Raw genomic sequence first — 18964 nt, forward strand, 5'->3', positions numbered from 1 at the left:
CTCCCACCAGTAAGCTACCCGCTCTGAAATATGTGGTTTTTAATCTGTAGAACCAAAGAACAAGAGTTCTCTCGGGCTGTTTTCCTCTCTTATGCAATAGTTATTTCTGAGCCAACTGCCATAGCAGTTGATAGCATTGGCTTGCCAAATATCAAGTACTTCTAGCACTTGTCACTTTAGTATAGGTGAAGTGATGCGCCACTTTCACTCAGGACACTCCAGAGTGTTGGGTCACCTGAGCGCCTTTCCAGTGTGTTGCGTTATTCATGTTGTTTCTATCGGCAGCGTCCAAGGAACAGGATGAAGTGACCTTTCCCTTAACGCTGGTTGTTGCGAAAGGTTTTCCAAACCTCTGGAGATCTCTTTTGCTTCCATGTTATCCTCATGCAAGCCAGGTTCCAGGCTCAGGATTCAGGTGCAGTGAGGTAATAATATATGTTGAAAAAGTCTTTTCTGCATGCATTTGAGGTACGATGCTGGAAGCTTAATTTTGAAGTGAGGAAGAAACATGGATTTGATGCCTTTATTTTGAAAATAAGAACGCATATGTAATTTGGGTCAGTTCTGTAACCACATTAGTTGGGTTCAGAAATCATGTATTATCACCTCCTATGTGCACAGGGGAGTAAAGATGAATCCAAGGTCAGGTCTTCAAATAGCTGGTTCATTCTAAAAGGTATTAATGGTACTGAGAATTTCAGTAAGAGGCCTGTGGAACAGCTGCTTTTCCTCACGTGGGAACTCCAATCCTGACATAAAATTTAGCATCTTAACGATTTTTAAATGTATGCTTCAGTGGTATTAAGTATATACACAAGGTTGTACAACCATCACCACTATCCATTTCCAGAACATTTTTCGTCTTCCAAAACCAAAACTCCATACTCCTTAAACTCACACTAGCCCCTGCCCTTCCCCTGGCAACCACCATTGTGCTTTTGGTCTCTATGAATTTGACTATTTTAGGTACCTCATATAAGTGGAATCATACATTTGTCCTTTAGCAATTAAAAAAAACAAAACCCTAGGATCTGAATCCAGATTTTCCTCATTCCCAGTCCAGGGTTCTGGGCTAGACTAAAGCTGGCCATTCCCCATTTTTCTTCTATTTCCCATTAATGAGTATCTTTTAACCTTACAGCCCCACATGTTTAGTACCCAAATTACCCTCTGATGTGATTCTTTCCTATTGTACCAGAAAAATTAGCCACTGGAGGAAGCTGCTAGGATGCTGTGTACTTCCTACCGATATAGCATGAATCTGTCACTTATTTAACTTTCCATAAAGTAAGATATGTTTATGATAATGTTATAGTGTTATTTAAAGATTGTGCATTTGAATAATGCCTTAATATCATAACTTATTATTCTCTTGACCTGAGATGAGTCTGTGACCCTGGAAGGAGAAACTGATATATTGGTAAATTAGAATCCATGTTCATTTTGATTTGGCAAATACTTGTCAGATGCCTTCCGTTTGCTTGCCCTGTGCTAAGTGCTAGGAATGCAAAGATGAAAAGACATGGCCTCTTGTGTTGTTGCTTACAGTCTTGTAGGAATGAAAGCAACGGGCCTGGGACATACCAGTGTTTCAGGGGTGGTGATGGAAGAGGATTCCGTGAGAAGGTTAGGAAGGAATGACTTCAGGTTGTATAAACATCTAAATCTGCAGTGTGTCTGCTAGTCCTACTTGTGGTGAAATAGGCCAGTGGTTCTCCACAGTGTGATTTACCCAGAACTGATGGCTGCAGTAACTTTTGAGTAGAGCTAGCTAGGTAGGAACAAATGATCCTAGGCCACATAACTGAGGATTTGCAGACTGTATCTGTGCTGGGAGTTAAGTAAATGGAGACATTCTTACGGACTCTGAACAAGCTTCCATTTTGTTGTTCAATTCCATATCAAGATAAGGTATACTGCTTTTTAAAAAATACAGACTTCAGGCTTTTTCCCAGGACCATCTATAATCCTGGGAACTGGGTGACTTCAAGACTTTCTAATGTCAACTCCACTGGATGGTGTCTTGCATAGTCTGAAAAACTGTCAGGTCATGCTTACTAAATGTGGGATTGTAATCACTTGCCTTTACCGTTAATTTCATAGAGCTTGGTGATTATTAGAAGCACAAACACAGACTTGCAGAGGTGACAGATCCTTAAAACATTTTGTCCACATCCCTGGTTGGTAGATGAAGCTGAGGCCTAGAGGAGTGAACCAGTGTCATGAGGCAGACGGGAAAGAATACACATTAGTCTGAGAGTCTACTTCCGCCACTGCTTTCCATTCTTCACCTACAAGTGATGAGAACTCCTGTAGTACTGACTGCAGATGAGGCAGTGCACATGAAAGCAGTTCCAAAGCGGCCTGCACCATACAGGAGTAAGTGATAGTATTAAGTTAGGACTAGTAATTTCACAACATCCTGAGAGGTCTCCTCATCTTCATCCTATCCTTGAACAAGCCACCGATCTCAAGATTATTAGTGCTTAATTGCTCATAAGACTGTGTTAGATTATTCTAAAGAAAACTGTATTTCTGTCGTTCCAGGAGCTTTCTATCTAAGCCAGGTAGATATTGAATAGAAATAGCCAAGTAGATATTGATCCACCTATTCATTTAACAGACATATCAATGCATAGCAGCCATAGGTCTGCTGTGTTAAGGTGCTCTGCAAGGTGCTGTGGGTGCAGAGATGAGCAAGACAGACGTCATCCCTGCCCTCAGGGAATTCACAGTCCAGTTGGCGTGGGAAGACAGTTGTTTGAAAAAGAAATTAAATAACTACATATATATTTACAATTTGATACACAAAAATAGGTGCTTTGAGAATAACAGGCAGACCAATCTAGGCCTTCAAGGGAGGCCATTGTGAGGAGATGACATGTAAGCTAAGAACACAGGCTGCAGAGAAGTTAGGCTTACAAGTATGCAAAGACCTTGAGAGTAACCATTTGAGTAACTTTGTGGCATGTGGCTGGCGTGTAACCAGCAGCAGTTTGGGGTGATGGGGGATGAAGGACATGGGAGGTGCTATAAAGGAGTCTAATCTTTATCTGAAATGCCAAGATAAGTCATTGAAGGATTTCAAGCAAGCATGAGTGACAGAATCCTTCTTCCATATTTAAAAGATCACTCGGGATATTGTATAAAGAGATATTGTGGATCAAACAGACTGAAATATTTGCAGATGAAATACGTGAGTTTTTTCCAAAATAGTTCAGGGTGGCAGAGAGGAACAGATTAAACAAGATTGGGCATGTGTCAGTAATTTTCCAGGCTGGGTGATGGGTACATACTTACATAATATCTTTTTAAAACTTACAATTATGGAAATTTTCCATCAACATATGAATTCGTATGTCACTTCAAAGTGTGTATATATACATACCTGTGTTTGTATATAGTATACGAGTATGCATATGTATACATACATATATTCTGAACTGTGTAGAAGAAGTGAACTCAGCCTTCATGAATGAAGCAAGATGGTTTAATAATGTATAAACATACAAAGAAAATATGGATCCAGCTACATCTTTTGATTCCCCATAAGCATCTCAAGGTCCTGGACTGGGAGTCTATATCACCCTGGTTATTTTAACGCTACAGTTAAAATGAAGCACTGGTTTTAGCACACTTATTCTTTAACTCTGTGAACAGTCTCCATACCTTCTCAAGAAGTGTCCCTCAACCCCTAAATTGAGTACCTAAGTGTACTGCAAAGAAGGATGTTTAACCAATAAATGGAAGGAACAAAGAAAGAGATAACCCTCCGTGGTGCACTCTGCCCCAAGCTGCTGCTCTTGCAACCCTGTGCAACTTTTTATTTTCTGTTGAGCTGGGTCTGCGTTTCCCACCACAGAGGCAAAAAGGGCCAAGATCTCCGAGCCAGCCCTTCACATCTGCTCTCATCACGACTTTAGCATGGCAGGTCATTACTACTTAGCTTCCTGAAATTTCCTGATGGTCCTTTCTTTGGAACATGAGTAATGACTGTTCCTAGAATTAGTGTCTGCTGGGTATTTTATTTGGCCCCCGTTTTTGTGCCTTCAAAAGAAAATGCTATCTGAATTCCTTTTTAAATGGAAAGTATTATTCTTATTCCATATCTGTAGAAACTAGATACCTATTTATAGTAACATACCATAGAGTTATAGATGTTAAATACCTCAGGGCTTTGTATGGTATAATAGTGTCAGGGAGTCCTCTGAATTGGGGATGAGGGGTGTTCTTGTCCAGCATTCCACAGAGAGTGAGTGCTTGAACAGGATGGGCACCAACTTACCCACCATGACTCCTAACCCAATATTACTTTCATACTCTGGCCCTTCCCATTATCACCTTTACCACCAAGATTGAGGACTTTTGAGTTATTTGTGTATGAATGTCCAAATATTTAATATAGACATGGATAGAGGGCTGGCACTTGCTTGTGAGAACACTCCCCATGGAACACAGAATCTGTGGGAGGAGGAAAAGTTGGAACACACGCACCATTTTTAGCCCTGGACTTCTACTTGAAAAAAAATTCCCAAATCATTAACCAGTGATCCTTACAACTAAAAATAACCATAGTATGTACTCAGAAATAAATGGGAAGATGTTTTTTCTTGCTTGCCCTTTGTCTCTCATTTGTCATCTTCCCTTAAAATGCATATGTTAAGTGCTCACATGTGCATGTTCTGAAAGCAAACAGTCCCACCCCCTCACTCTCAGAGAATAGATTATAAAAGCTCACAACATCCACAAAAGTTAACATAGAAAAGATTTATGAAGATGAGCACACATCGTGTAAAGGACAGATAGGCTTTCCAGATTGCTGACCGTAAAGATGATTTAATTCATGGTTTTTTACTTGATTTTGGAATAAGTATATGTTTTCTATTGGCTACCCAGTTTCCTAAACTGGCACTAAATCATCCCAAAATACTAATAATCATGATGGAAGAAAATATATAGTTCTCTTAGAGCTTCTGTGGTTGCACTGAGTTTTACCCACTTCTAGCTCCAGAAAGAGTTGTGAAAGTACTCATGAGTCCACAGAGCTTAGGATGGTGATGGCCTCTCTGAGCTGAGTTTTCCTTTGTGCTGAATCATCTCCTGTGAGAGTTCACGAGACTCAGTGCTGACTCAGGTGAAGGCAACACCCTTTCCTGTGAGCTCACACAGGTGGCCAGGTTAAATAAGTGGTGAAAGGAGTTTGGTGCATTCTCCTGAGTCAACTTTGTCAGTTCGGGAGGCCTTGTAAACTTAGCATCAGAAGGAGATTATAGAGTGCTTTTGTTCCTAAGCTTTATAGAAATTAAAGTAAGTGTGTGTGTGTGTGTGTGTGTGTGTGTGTGTGTGTGTGTGTGTGTATGCATGCGCACAGGTTTATCTGTCATAATACCTATCAGATTTCATCATCTGTGTGCATTGTCTGCAGGAGTTCTGTTTGCCTCTGTGTGTGCACAAAGGGGGAAACCACAATTAATTCTGGGATCCTCTTTTAGCTGTATGTCCCACATCTATCACCAGGCAGGTGATTGGAGCAGTATTAAGTTTGATCCTATTTCCTACTCCCCTCCGATAAAGGTTGGAATGCTCAAGGGAGCAGCCAAGAAGGTAGGCCAGGCGGAGGTTGAGGACGTAGAGGAAAAGCTGGGAATGGAGTAATGCAGAGGATCTAACTCCAGATTATTGGAGCTGATTTTTCAAATACTGTCATGGGGAGAATCCAAAAGAAAGTCACTGTAAGATCCTTTAGCAAGAGGGTTTGGTGTGGACTTCCAGTCAAGATGGCGGAGTAGGTAAATGCTGTGCTTGCCTTGTCCTATAGCCACATCAAAGTTACAACTAAATTATAGAGCAACCATCACTGAAAATGACCTGAAGACTAACTGAACAGAATTCCTATAACTAAAGATATAAAGAAGAGGCCACAATGAGACTGGTGGGAGGGGCAGAACAGGCAAGTCCCACATCTCTGATATGGTAATTAGGATCAGGTCTGTCTCAGCTGTGAAGATACCCCAAGGAGCAAGGGGACCCAGCCCTACACTGGACTCCCCTGCCCAGGGCACCAGTGCCAAGAAAAGGAGTCCCCATAACATCTGGCTGGGAAAACCAGTGGGGATTGCATCTGAGTGAGACAGAGGGCTGCTAGAGTCCCAGGTGTCCCTCTTGAGGGGTCCATGCATGGACTCCAGTGCTGGGACATATGGGGAGAAACTGGATTGTCTGGCTGCTGGAGGGGCAGGGGTCAGGGCATTTCTCTCCAGGGATGGAAACACTGGCAGGTGCCATTGTTTCTTGGTTGAGCCCTCCTCCTACTCACCAGTGTTGGTGGGCACCAAATCTCTGCTCTCCATTAACCTGGCTAACACCTTTCATTCAGCCGTTTCCCTGAGACCCCACCCACATGCCTGACCAGAGCCACTTCCCCAGGCTTTTCCAAAGAAGCAGTCAGCCTTGCACTTTGAGAGATTTTAGAAAAGGTCCACAAACCCCAAACGAGCCTTGGTGTGCCCTGTCCCTCTTTCTTAAAAAATAATAGAAAAGATCAATGAAACTAAGAGCTGCTTTTTTTGAAGAAATAAATGACATTGACAAACTTTTAGCCAGACACATTGAGAAAAAAGAGAGGGCTCAAATAAATAAAATCAGAAATGAAAGGGAAGAAGTGAATACTATGAACAATTATACCCCAACAAATTGGACAACCTGGAAGAAACGGATAAATTCCTAGAAACATACAATTTTCCAAGACTGAATCAAGAACAGAAAATCTGAACAGACCAATAACTACTAATGAAATTGCATCAGTAATCAAAAAAACTTTCAACAAGCAAAAGCCCTGGACCAGATGGCTTCACGAGTGAATTTTACCAAACATTCAAAGAAGAATTAACATCTATCTTCTTAAACTAGTCCAAAAAATTCAAGAGGATGGAAGGTTCTCAAGCACCATTACTCTGATTCCACCACCAGACAAAGACACTACAAAAAATGAAAATTATAGGTCAATATCCCTGATGAACAGAGATGCAAAAGTCCTCAACAAAATATTAGCCAACCAAATTCAGCAATACATTTAAAAAAATCATACACCATGATTAAGTGGGATTTATTCCTGGGATGCAACTTTTGCTTAATATCCACAAATCAATTAACATACACCACCTAAACAAAATGAAGAATGAAAATCATGTGATCATATCAATAGATGAAGAAAAAGTATTTTAGAAAATCCATATCCATTTATGATAAAAACTCTCAGCAAAGTGGGAATAGAGGGAACATACCTCAACACAATAAAGGTCATAAATGACAGACCCACAGCTAACATCACACCCAACAGTGAAAAGCTGAATTTTTTTTTTTTTTAATATCAGGAATAAGACAAGGATATCCACTTTCAATGTTTTTATTCAACATAGTTTGGGAGTCCTAGCCACAGCAATCAGACAAAAAAATAAATAAAAGGGATTGAATTGGAAAGGAAGAAGTAAAACTATCATTATTTGCAGATGACATGATACTATATACAGAGAACCCTAAAGGTTTCACCAAAAAACTATTAGAACTAATAAATGAATTCAATAAAGTAGCAGGATACAAAATTAATATTCAGAAATCAATTACATTTTTATACACCAGTAATGATCAGAAAGAAATTAAAACAATCCCATTTACAACTGTATCAAAAATAAAATACTTAGGAATAAATTCAACTGAGAAGGTGAAAGACTAGAATGCAGAAAACTGTAAAACATTGAAGAAAGAAATTAAAGATACAAATAAATGAAAGCATATATTGTGTTCATGGATAAAAAGAATTAACATCACTAAAATGTCCATACTACCCAAAGCCATCTATAGATTCAGTGCAATCCCTATCAAAATACCAATGGCATTTTTTTTCAGAACTAGAACAAATACACCTAAAATTTACATGGAACCACAAAAGACCCTGAACAGACAAAGCAATCTTGAGAAAGAAGAACAAAGTTGGAGTTATCACACTGCCTGATATCAAACTATACTACAAGACTTATAGTAATAAAAACAGCATGGTACTGGCATATAAACAGACACATAGATCAATGGAACAGAATAGAGAACCCAGAAAAAAATCCACACTTACATAGTCAATTAATATGACAAAGGAGGCAAGAATATACAATGGGATAAAGAAAGTCTATTCAATAAGTGGTGTGGGGAAAACTGGACAGATACATGCAAAAAAAATGAAACTAGAACACTTTCTTACACCATATACAAGAATAAACTCAAAGTGGATTAAAGACGTAAGTATAAGACCTGAAACTACTCATATAAAATTCCTAGAAGAAAACATAGGCAGTAAACTCTTTGACATCGCTCTTAGTGGTATTTTTTGGATATGTCTCCCTGAGCAAGAAAAACGATTTAAAATAAATAAATGGTACTACATCAAACTAAAAAGTTTTTGCACCGCGAAGGAAACCATCAACAAAATGAAAAGACATCCTACTGAATGGGAGAAGATATTCGCCAATGATACAACCGATAAGGGGTTAACATCCAAAATATATAAAGAACTCACAACACCAAAAAAAACTAACAATCTGATTTAGCAATGAGCTGAGGAACTGAATAGAAATTTCTCCCAAGAGGACATCCAGATGGCCAATGACATATGAAAAGATGCTCAACATCAATAATCATCAGAGAAATACAAATTAAAACCACGATGAGATATCACCTCACCTGTCAGAATGGCTATCATTAATAAATCAACAAATAAGTGTTGGCGAGGATGTGGAGAAAAGGGAACCCTTGTGCAGTGTTGGCGGAACTACATGTTGTTGCAGCCACTATGGAAAACAGCATGGAGGTTCCTCAAAAAATTAAAAATTGAACTACCATATGACCCAGCAATTCCGCTTCTGGGTGTTTATCCAAAGAAATTCAAAACACCAATTTGAAAAGATATATGCACCCCTATGTTCCTTGCAGCGTTATTTACAATAGCCAAGATATGGAAGCAACACAAGTATCCATCGATAGTCGAATGCATAAAGAAGATGTGGTACATATGTACAGTGAAATATTAGCATAAAAATGAATGAAATCTTGCCTTTTGTGACCTATATATGCATGGACCTAGAGAATATTACGCTAAGTGAAATGTCCATGAAAGTCAAAAACCATATGATTTCACCTATATGTGGAATCTAAAGAACAAAAAAAATGAACAAAACAAAGACTCTAGATACAGAGAACAAATTGATGGTTGCCAAATGGAAGGTGGGTCGGAGGGCTTGGTGCAAAAGAAATTAAGAAGTACAAACAGTACAAACAGTCACGGGGATGTAAAGTACAGCATGGGACATAGTCAATAATACGGTAATAACCATATGGGGGGCCAGGTGGGTGCTGAACTTACTGAAGGGATGACTTCCTAAGATATATAAATGTCTAACCACTATGCTGTACACCTGAAACTAATAATGTATGGCAACTGTAATTGAAAATTTTTAAAAAATCAATAAAAACTGTACCATTCTTTTCCCACTTGTAAAGCCACCCCCTGCCCAAACCAGTCTGGACTTGGATCCCGTGTGTAGTGAAAATGGCAGTGTAATCTATTCCAACTCTCCTTCTCTTGGCTCCTTCAATATTCCCTAGCAACACCTTTCTGTATAACCTGTACTTGGGAAGATTACAGTTTGTTTCCTCAGAGCTATTAAAAAAGTATGTTATGTATTTTCACCCTCCCGCCACTCCCAAGCCCTGTCCCACCCCCAAGTGGGCTGTCGTCAGCCTCATTTTAGGTTTAAATATCTGTCTCTGCCTTCTCCTATGGAAAAGTGACTTGTCAATGCCATGTCAAAGCCCTGATGGTGCCTCATCAGTTAACTCACATGCCCACCCTGTCCCTCTTACCACTACTCTGGGCTGGATGGTGCTGCTGGCACAGGTCATTCTGGGTCTGTGCCTCATCACCACAGCTGGCATAAAGGCGTGTGAAAGGAGAAGGTTGGTGAGTGGCCTTCTTAACTAGGTCAGATTATCTGTGACAGTAGCAAAAGACAGACATAGGTGGCTGCAACATGCACACACAAGCATGCATTGTGTCAGCCCCATGTGGTACGCCCATGTTGAGGTTGGCCGTCATGGCCATAAAGCATACTGTATCCTGTGTCCTGTGCCCTTTTTCCCCAGGACTCCCTGTAGAGCCATACAATGCCTTCTTCCCATTTCAGAGCATCTCTCTGGAATATTGATGGGAATGTCCTTTGGCACAGTTTCCTTCCTTCCTGGCTTGCCAGCATTAACTGCTAACTCTCTCTGCTCTTTCATCTGAGATTGAATGAAAGGAGAAGGTCATTTTGTTGGCCCAACCGCCAAATCCAACTATTAGGTAGAAAATACAGTGTGTTCTCCCTTTTGGAAGAAAATCTTATTAGACTAATTGCTCTATTTATATAACTAATCTTCTTTCTCTGAAATCAGACAGATTATGAAAAAGGAAAAAAATCCTTTTAGCCATTGCCTACATTTTAATGAGTTTCAAAGTACATTTGGATCCTGTATCTCAAGACACATTATTATACAAGGTTAGTTGAAACTCTGTTGTGGAACATCCAACAACTCAAAACCAAAGCCTGTGTAACAGAACCTACAAAACATGCGCGTGCTGTACCCGACACTAGATTTATTGTACAAAGAAAGTTCTCCATTGCACCCTTCGTCCTGCATTCAGTGTCTCTCTTCTACTGTTAAAGCAGATACAACTGCACATTAAAACCTAAGTATTAGTTGTCTTATTTTAAGACTATCTTTAGAAATCTCTGCTGTCAGAAAAATTGTTTTCCAGAGACTATCACTTCCACCCCACTGTTGGATCTTGGGACTCTGAAAGCAGAAACGGAGCTTGCTCTATCTTTCCTGGCTACAAAGTGGAGGAGCAGGGAGAACCAGAGTCACGGCTTCCAGTCCATGCTCCTGCATTTAGGTAGAACAGGATGAATCTACAAGTAGTTTAACAAGACGTTTGCTGACAAGAAGAGGGCTTCTTTAGTGACGGGCATTGTACATTGATCAGCTCGTTTACTTGTCATAGCAACCTTACAAAGTACAGAAAAGGTCTCCATTTTATAGTTGGGGAATCCGAGGCCCAGAGAAGTTAAGAAATTTGTACAAGGTCACACAACTCATCAGCAGTAGAACCTGGTAAACTGCAGGTTTACCAGTGAAACTGCAGAGCCTAACCAGTCAACCTCTGTCCTCCGTATCAAAGGAGCTCTTATATTTTTTACATGTATTTTCATGCAGGACATTCTTATATAAACCTGGCCTAAATCTCTTACATGTCACTGTAGAACTTCCTTCAGGAGGACACATGGCTGACCGCTTTCCGCTGTGGTCATACCTTCTCCATAGCCTTAAAAGAATTGTGAAGTTCCTCATACTCAGGGCTGGTGTGCCTCTGATTCCTTCAGTGTCCCCTAGTTAAATTCCATTTTGACGAGGGCCACAGAAGGAAGGAGAATGCAAAACGAGTCCATACATTTTTAATCCCTCTCTTTCCCCTGCTTTCCAGTCAGCTTGAGACTTACATTTGGGCTGGAATCGGGTTTTCCACCCTAGCCTCCTCACTCGTTGTAGCTTATAAAGTTCTTTTATTGACCCTAGAAAACATTCTGCCTCCTTTAGTAAATGTGTCCAGAATCTTTCATGAAGTAACTTGATTTTCTTCCCTGGCTGACTTTCTCATTTGGACTGCAATCAGGAAGAAGGTCAGTTGAGGTGAGGCAAATTTTAAGAGTGACCTTAAACGTGGACAAATGATTGCTCAAACAACACTGTTGTTAACTTGTTTGCATGTGGGTTCCATTAGGGACATAAGCAAATAGAGGAAGTTTTCTGCAAAGGGATTATGCCGTTACCCTTCACAACAGCAGGAGCACCGTGTGTTGTATGTCGGGAGAGTCCTGTGCCTGGCCTGAGGCAGCAGCCCCTCCTGCCCCCAGCCTTACACACCTCCACCAGTGTGTGCTATGAAAGAGTTCAGGCCTGGGACTAATGTGAAATATTCCCTGAATTCCTCATTCCTGCATCTTTGGAGGGGGATAGTCCTAGGAGGACTATCCCTCCTCCTCAGAATGGTCCCTGTCCTGGTTTCTGTTTCGTGGTATTCATTCTCCTCTGGCTTCTTCATGAGCCCCTCCTGCTGCCACCCTGGATATCCTCTCATTCTGTGCCAGGGCTCAGGAGCCACGCAGAGTCAGTGAGTGAAGCCAGCCAGGTGTGAGGCAATAGGGGGTGGTGGGGCCTGTGGCTGACCAGGGCTCATATGCCCCATCTAAACAGGGAGCCACTGCTCAACTCCAGGCCTTTTTTTTTTTTTTTTTTCCAAAAAGAAATGCAGGTCTAATGTTGCAGAATATCCCATTTTCCAAGAGAAATTGGAAAACTTGACTTTTATGTGATGACACATTTCCTAGTTTTTAAATGTTTGGCAAATAGTTAAAATTTTTAAAACACACTATATAGGCCAAATAAAATGTCTGAGGCCTGGGGCTGGTCTCAGTTTTATACTCTCTCTCCCTCTCCACAATCTTGCCTGCCCTCCCACTTGTAGCTCTTGCTCTTTTACCAAATGTTGACGTCTCAGAGATAGATCTCTAACCCGGGCCTGCACCCCAGGTTTACAGGACTGGTAATCTCCATGTGGATATCTGTGCACCTCACATGAAAGGCTGAGCTCGTCAACCTCCCAGATCTGCACAGGTCTCAAGAAATGTTAGTGTTTTTGTTTCATTCCCCTGACAAAAATACTATGACTGCTGCTACTACTTCTATTAATACTAATATTAATACTCCCCACAGTAATCTGTTACACCTTTTTTGTGACCGATTTCCATTACCCAACACCACCGCTCTGTCAGCCAGCCAGCGCAGACTGACGGCCCTTGTGACCCTGTACTCCATCTTTATCCCTTCACCCAGCTCCCGGCTGTGTGGATTGTGTTGGGTCTTCTTCCACAAGCTCTACAGGACTTGCTCTCAAGTTTTCCTTCCCACTAACCAGGAACTCTTCCAATTTCTGAACATGGCATGTCTCCTCAGCTTCTATCTCAGCCTCCGTATTGTTCACCCACCACCAATCTCTGACCTCTCCGTTTGGGATTTATTCATCACATACAAGAGTCATCTCCTAAATCACAGGGCAGCCCTCGTCTCTCACCTCTTCATACACTTTTGATGGATCCTACTGACTGGCCCCCAGCAGTTCCTCAACCATCCCTGCCTGCCAGCTGCCCCACGCTACATGCTCCTCCACCAACATCCCAGGCGCTCACCCGTATCTGTGCCTTTGTGCATCTGTTAGACATGTCTGTCTTCCTCCTTCATGCCTATGTTCATTCTATTCACCTGCCTCATCTCTTGTCCAATGCCATCTCTTCCATGAGGCCATTGCTTTCTCACCACCGGCCCCCAATGCTCTTTGCCCAGTCCCTCATTGAAGTTCCCACACAACTTTCCTATGTCCGTCTCATTTCATCCAGTTGTGTGTTACAGATAAAGTTTGCTTGCCTTTTTTCCCTTCTCTTGATCAGCTCCTTCCTGGGGAGATGCTGTCCTTGGCATCTCTGTCTCTACACAAGGCCTAGTGCACTGCCGTGCATACAGCAGACACCTGTAAACCTTTGTAAATTGAACTGAATTAAACTTTAAGTGGAGAACGGCTGTATCTAAAGGGCTCACAATATTAAAAGTCAAAACAAAAAGTGTTTTGTTATTCAAAAGGCTTTATCAGAACCCTAACAGAAAGTATCAATCTAGTGAAAGGGTTACTCTGCATTTTCAGGGATGCAGTTCTTAGAGGAGGAACAGCCATGGTTTGGTCTACTTTTTCTCAGGCAATGCCTTTCCACAGTGCCCCTTGGAAGCTTGGCTTCAGTGCCAGGGCAGGGAAGAATGGGCAAAGTCTCTCGGACACCGGCACTTCTGCCACCCTGGCACTAAGAGGCATGCACTGTTTCTCTTGTCCAGAAGAACAAATTGTACCCACATATTCACAAGCTATCCTCTGCTAGCATCATTGGCAGGCCTGAGAATTTCCCACAAGCCACCTGGGTGTATTCTACCATTCTTGTATCCTGAGTTTTTTGCAGCAGAGTTGTTTTTTTTAATTGGCTCTTAGAATAGACACAGCTGTGCCATCAGGGATTGCATCCCATTGACTTTCCTAAGGAGAGAATCTACTCATTTCTTTTGTGTATGTATTTCCCCTTCCTTTCTAAGTTGCACAGGCTTATCCATGGAGAGTCCAGGAAGCATGAACTCCTAGCTCTTACAAGACTGAGTTATTTATGAGATATGTATTTCCTAAATCTACGTTGACCTCTGTATGTGGCTGGAGTGATACCTGCTCTGATTGGACCTGTGGAGCTCTGAAAGCTCCTTTTACTTTCAGGTTCCACTTCCAATCCAGCACCACTTGTGGTCTTACATTCCTTGTCACTAGGAAAGAGGAGAAGCCATTAAACCCCATCAGTGTCTTCGTTTTTTGTTGTCTCCCGTTTGAAGCTTTCTTAGCATTTTATGAGGTCCATCCTGTCAGATTTGCGTAGGGACTTGCACAGCCTTCTCCTTCCCCATGATAATTTTGATCTGAAGCAACACGAGAGGCTTTGCAGCTTTGCACACCTGCCATGCTGGGATGGCCACCTCTAACGCTACCATTTTATGTCTGCACCTTCCACAAGATTTCGTCTTTATTTACTCCAAAATTGGACATTCCACTCCAAAGCCATTTCTATGAACACAGCATTACCTTTATCCTTTGTGTCATAAATCAAACTTGGAAAGGGGTGCTCAGATGCTGTCATAAGTTGTCATAAATTTGTTTAAAGATAACTTGATTTAAATTTAAAAACAAAAACAAAACTGATTATCCAAGGCAATTTTCTTTGAAAACTTGGAAATTAAATTAGCTTAAGTGTCTTTGAAATCGAAAATCACATTCCGGCCATGAAAAGTGAATTATCCCGTACTAGTCCTGGTCAGGACGTGATCAGAACACCTTTATTGGCCATTTTGTGAAAGTAGATTTAGCCCAAAACATCTTGATAAGAGCTCAGCCCCAAGGAACTTTCCCAATTGATATAAATACAGAAGATTTACACACACACGTTGCTGGAATGTATGGCAATGCTTATTTAAGTTTTTGGCCTATGTAGCAACATTCTCAGCCATTAAACACTTCAAAATGGAAGGGCAGGGGAGAAGGGGGCATCCTGAAGAAAAAAACTTTTCACTTAAAACTGTGATGGCTTTGTTGCATAAAGAAAAGTGGCCGACTTTGTTTATCCTAGAGCCAGAACACAGAACTTTAAGTTTTTCATCCTCGCGGCTTCTTCACATAGATCTTCAAAATAATGACTCTCACTCTTCTCTCTGTGGTTTTGTCAGAGAGCAGGAATCCTGGCCAGCTAGTCAGGTTTCTCAGAAAAATGGCACAGCTGTTCCGAAAAGTAGCCCCATTCATAAGATGTGGGCTGTCTACAACGGCAGAATTGGAGAAAAGCACACTATTTTATAGAGTTTCTTTTCTTCAAAGAGGAAAGAAAAATACATGGTATTTACAGAAAAGAAAACTGGACCCTTCAGCTTTATTTCAGTGGCCACGTCTGAAATGGAAGTGGTGCAGGCCATAAATACACACGAGTAATTGCGCCTTTCAGGGATGATTCATGTCGGCTGTGCTGCCCGTGATGGAAAATTCAGCGAGTTGAGCAAGATCAGCCAGAAAGCCTCACACAGTCTCCTCTACCCGAGCTGATGCCAATCATCTTGTGACATACTTGTTATATATGGTTGAATGATTGACTCCCTTTCTCCCCCTCTGTCTCAGTTCATGACCAAGAACCCCACCATGCGCTTGGGCAGCCTGACTCAGGGTGGTGAGCATGCCATCTTGAGACATCCTTTCTTTAAGGAAATAGACTGGGCGCAGCTGAACCATCGCCAACTAGAACCGCCTTTCAGACCCAGAATCGTAAGTGTCCAAGATCGTCACACTCATAGAGTTTCTTTTTTTTTTTTTAAATGTCATAGTGTTCTATCAAAGTCCGCTGAGTAACTATATGATTCCCGATGGAATAACCAAACTAGGAATTAAGCCTGATTGTTGTCAGAGCCACCTCACCCCGGAGGAGGCTGGGCTCCTTGCTTCTGAGGCAACACCTTTCCATGTGCCCAGGTCTAGGAAGCCTGAAACTTTATAGGTTTCTCCAAAAGAGTTTGACTAACTGAGAAATTTGTCATTCCTAAACTAGTTTCCTTATGCTCCTTGTCAGGGTACCTGTCCCAAGTCCCCAAGGAAGTACAAGGAGTGTGAAATGCTACTCACTTCAGTAAGTCTGGCTCCTTGGTGTGGAGAGCCTGGGTCTGTAACAGCTACTCCAGCACAGAGTTCAGGCCAGAACAGGCCATGTCCCTTTTGACTGAAGAAATACTGGGAGCACCAGGGTTGCCTCCCCAAGCTACACAGCTGAGTGGGGTGGCCTTCCTGAGGGTGGTCCAGCTCTTAGTCTGAGAGGTAAGCTCTTTCTTATCTGTAGGTCAAGAGATCCACAGTGGGAAGGTAGAGATGCTGGGCTAGCAGATCAAGAGTTAGGGGGACAAGGGGTGCTCCAAAGGCAGAGAGAGAGTATCATTGACTCAGGTGAGAGACGTGAGAGGTCTAACAGTAGTATAATAGAAATGATCTTTTCAGCAGTAGTTGATAAAGATGTCAAATACCAACAGTTCCAAACACACAACTAGCTTAATCTGTAAGAGCCTGCTAGGTTGGATATCAGGCACCCAGAGATGAAGCCGCTGCCTTTAATGGGTATCCCCCCACCAGCTCCTTTGGGTTAAGAGAAGGCTTTGCCATCTGGGCACAAGGAATCTGCCCGGTGAGTAAAATGAGAGGCAGCTGTTCCCTAAACTCAGCATTTCCAAGAAATCTTTCAAGAGAAAACAACTTCAATCACATAGACCTGTGTACAAACAATAGGTGGGCAAGTGTGAATTTATTCAACCTCTGTTGACAAATACGAGCTTGTGTGCCTCTCAATAAGGCCTGCTGAGAAGTAGCACCTTGGTGAAATGCAGACTAAAATGTGAGTGAGTTGACTGGTTCAGGTGATCAAATTAATTCCTTAGCCTCCCAGCCTAAGACTGGCCTTGTTCAGCAATATTTTCATGGGGTTAGTGAATTGGTGGTTACCAAATGCCATAATAATACACAATGCAGTAGAATTACTGTAAAATGCTGTTTAATCATAATTGTTATAACTGTAAATAATGCAGCTGCGTGAGTAGCAGAGAAGTTCTCTGAACTCGTTGGGATGAACTAAGTCCCATGGAAGATGAATTCTTCTCAGGTGCATAAAATCTGACCCTTGTTTCCTTTTTGACAGAAATCCCGAGAAGATGTCAGCAATTTTGACCCTGACTTCATAAAAGAAGAGCCCGTTTTAACTCCAATTGATGAGGGACATCTTCCTATGATTAACCAGGATGAGTTTAGAAACTTTTCCTTTGTGTCTCCAGAATTGCAACCTTAGCCTTATGGGGAACAAGACAATATGAGAATCACAAGGGGCTACAGATTTTCCACGAATTTCCTTTGTGGGAAGCTCCCCAGCATCAGCCTTAGAACAAGAATGTTACCATCAAGCAACAGGTGGAGAACTCTGAAGGAGAGAACTTCAAGAGATCAACTATTTCAAGTCCTGAGGGAGCCATGGCACTGGAAGTAGTCGATACTGACAGGAGATTTCATGAAGAAATATACTGTTCAACCTTTGAGTTTCTGCGGCTATTTTGAGCTTGGGATATTAACAGGAGCCAAAACAAGAGAAGGTGTGAAGAATAAACTAGATCCTAGACATTCTGAGCCAAACAGGCTTTCTACTTCAAGGGTCAAATCAAGACTTTGTATGAACCTCTCTTTAAGCCAATGAGCCCCTAATACTGGCAGTTTGTAAGAAGTCTCTAAATGTTAGTGAAAAATCTAAAGATAAGGAAATGGACCACTTTCCAAATAGAAAATGGACCGCTTTCCAAATTTTGTTTCTGAAGAAACAAAAAATGGTATGCAAAAAATTCATAACTTAAAGCCCAATCTTGAAAACAGATATGGAGCACCAAGACAACATTCCAGCTTATTTTCTTATCCTTACCTTAATAGATATTTATTGAATGCCTTGTAAGACGGTGCCACAGTACCTAGTAGTATAAATAGATTTGCATTCACCAAGCTTTCATTCTACAGTCCATTAATTTACCTGAATGGTGTTTGCATTCTGTGAAATGCCTCTCCACATTGCATATGTCATACTTCTTTGTCGGCACTTAACTCTTTTTTCACAGAAGGCTCACTGCCCCAACAGCAACTGTCCACACAATCAGGTGAGCTAGAGGTGCTTGCTGCCTGCTCTCTCTTGGAATCCTATCCTGGGGCAATGTGTCAGTATTGCCCTGCACTCCTCTGTGAAGAATCGCACGCCACTCACGTCAATGACCGAACTTATGGCTTATACATTAGCAGTTTATTTAAATTATATTTTAAGAGATGAAGATGTGTGTTTGGTATGCATTTTAATAATTAGAAATCGCTCTTGTACACGGGTCATTTATCAAAGAAGGACCTTATAATATGTACCCATATATGCAGTTGGACAATTTTATCTGGCTGGAAATAAATGCATTTTGTAGCAAAAGGAAATTTTTTTGTCTGGAAGGATTTGTTCCATCCCCTTTGCAGAGTAGATACCCTATTCAAATCATAGCTTTAAGTAAAATGGATAGAACTCTTGAGAGGAAAGTTTGGCATAACTGTCTGTATATCCCTTAAATGAGTATGGCCTCTCCTACTGACCAAAACTTACGTTCTGAATCAGGGTAAGGACTGGTAATCATTGCTACAGCAGACTAA

The 18964-nt window shown here is 41.4% G+C and overlaps 1 protein-coding gene across 1 annotated transcript in view; it reads left to right on the plus strand.

The window, feature by feature from the left end:
- The window catches only part of PRKCH (protein kinase C eta), a 217048-nt gene extending 198303 nt beyond the window's left edge, over nt 1-18745 (plus strand). The window contains exons 13-14 of the mRNA XM_081049156.1: nt 15890-16033; nt 17445-18745. Coding sequence (XP_080905282.1) covers nt 15890-16033; nt 17445-17591 — 291 coding nt within the window. The 3' untranslated portion in view covers nt 17592-18745. The remainder of the gene's footprint in view (nt 1-15889; nt 16034-17444) is intronic.
- The last annotated feature ends 219 nt before the right edge of the window (nt 18746-18964 follow it).

Source organism: Rhinolophus hipposideros (assembly GCF_964194185.1).
Source record: "Rhinolophus hipposideros genome assembly, chromosome: 5".
NCBI classification, from domain to species: Eukaryota; Metazoa; Chordata; class Mammalia; order Chiroptera; family Rhinolophidae; genus Rhinolophus; species Rhinolophus hipposideros.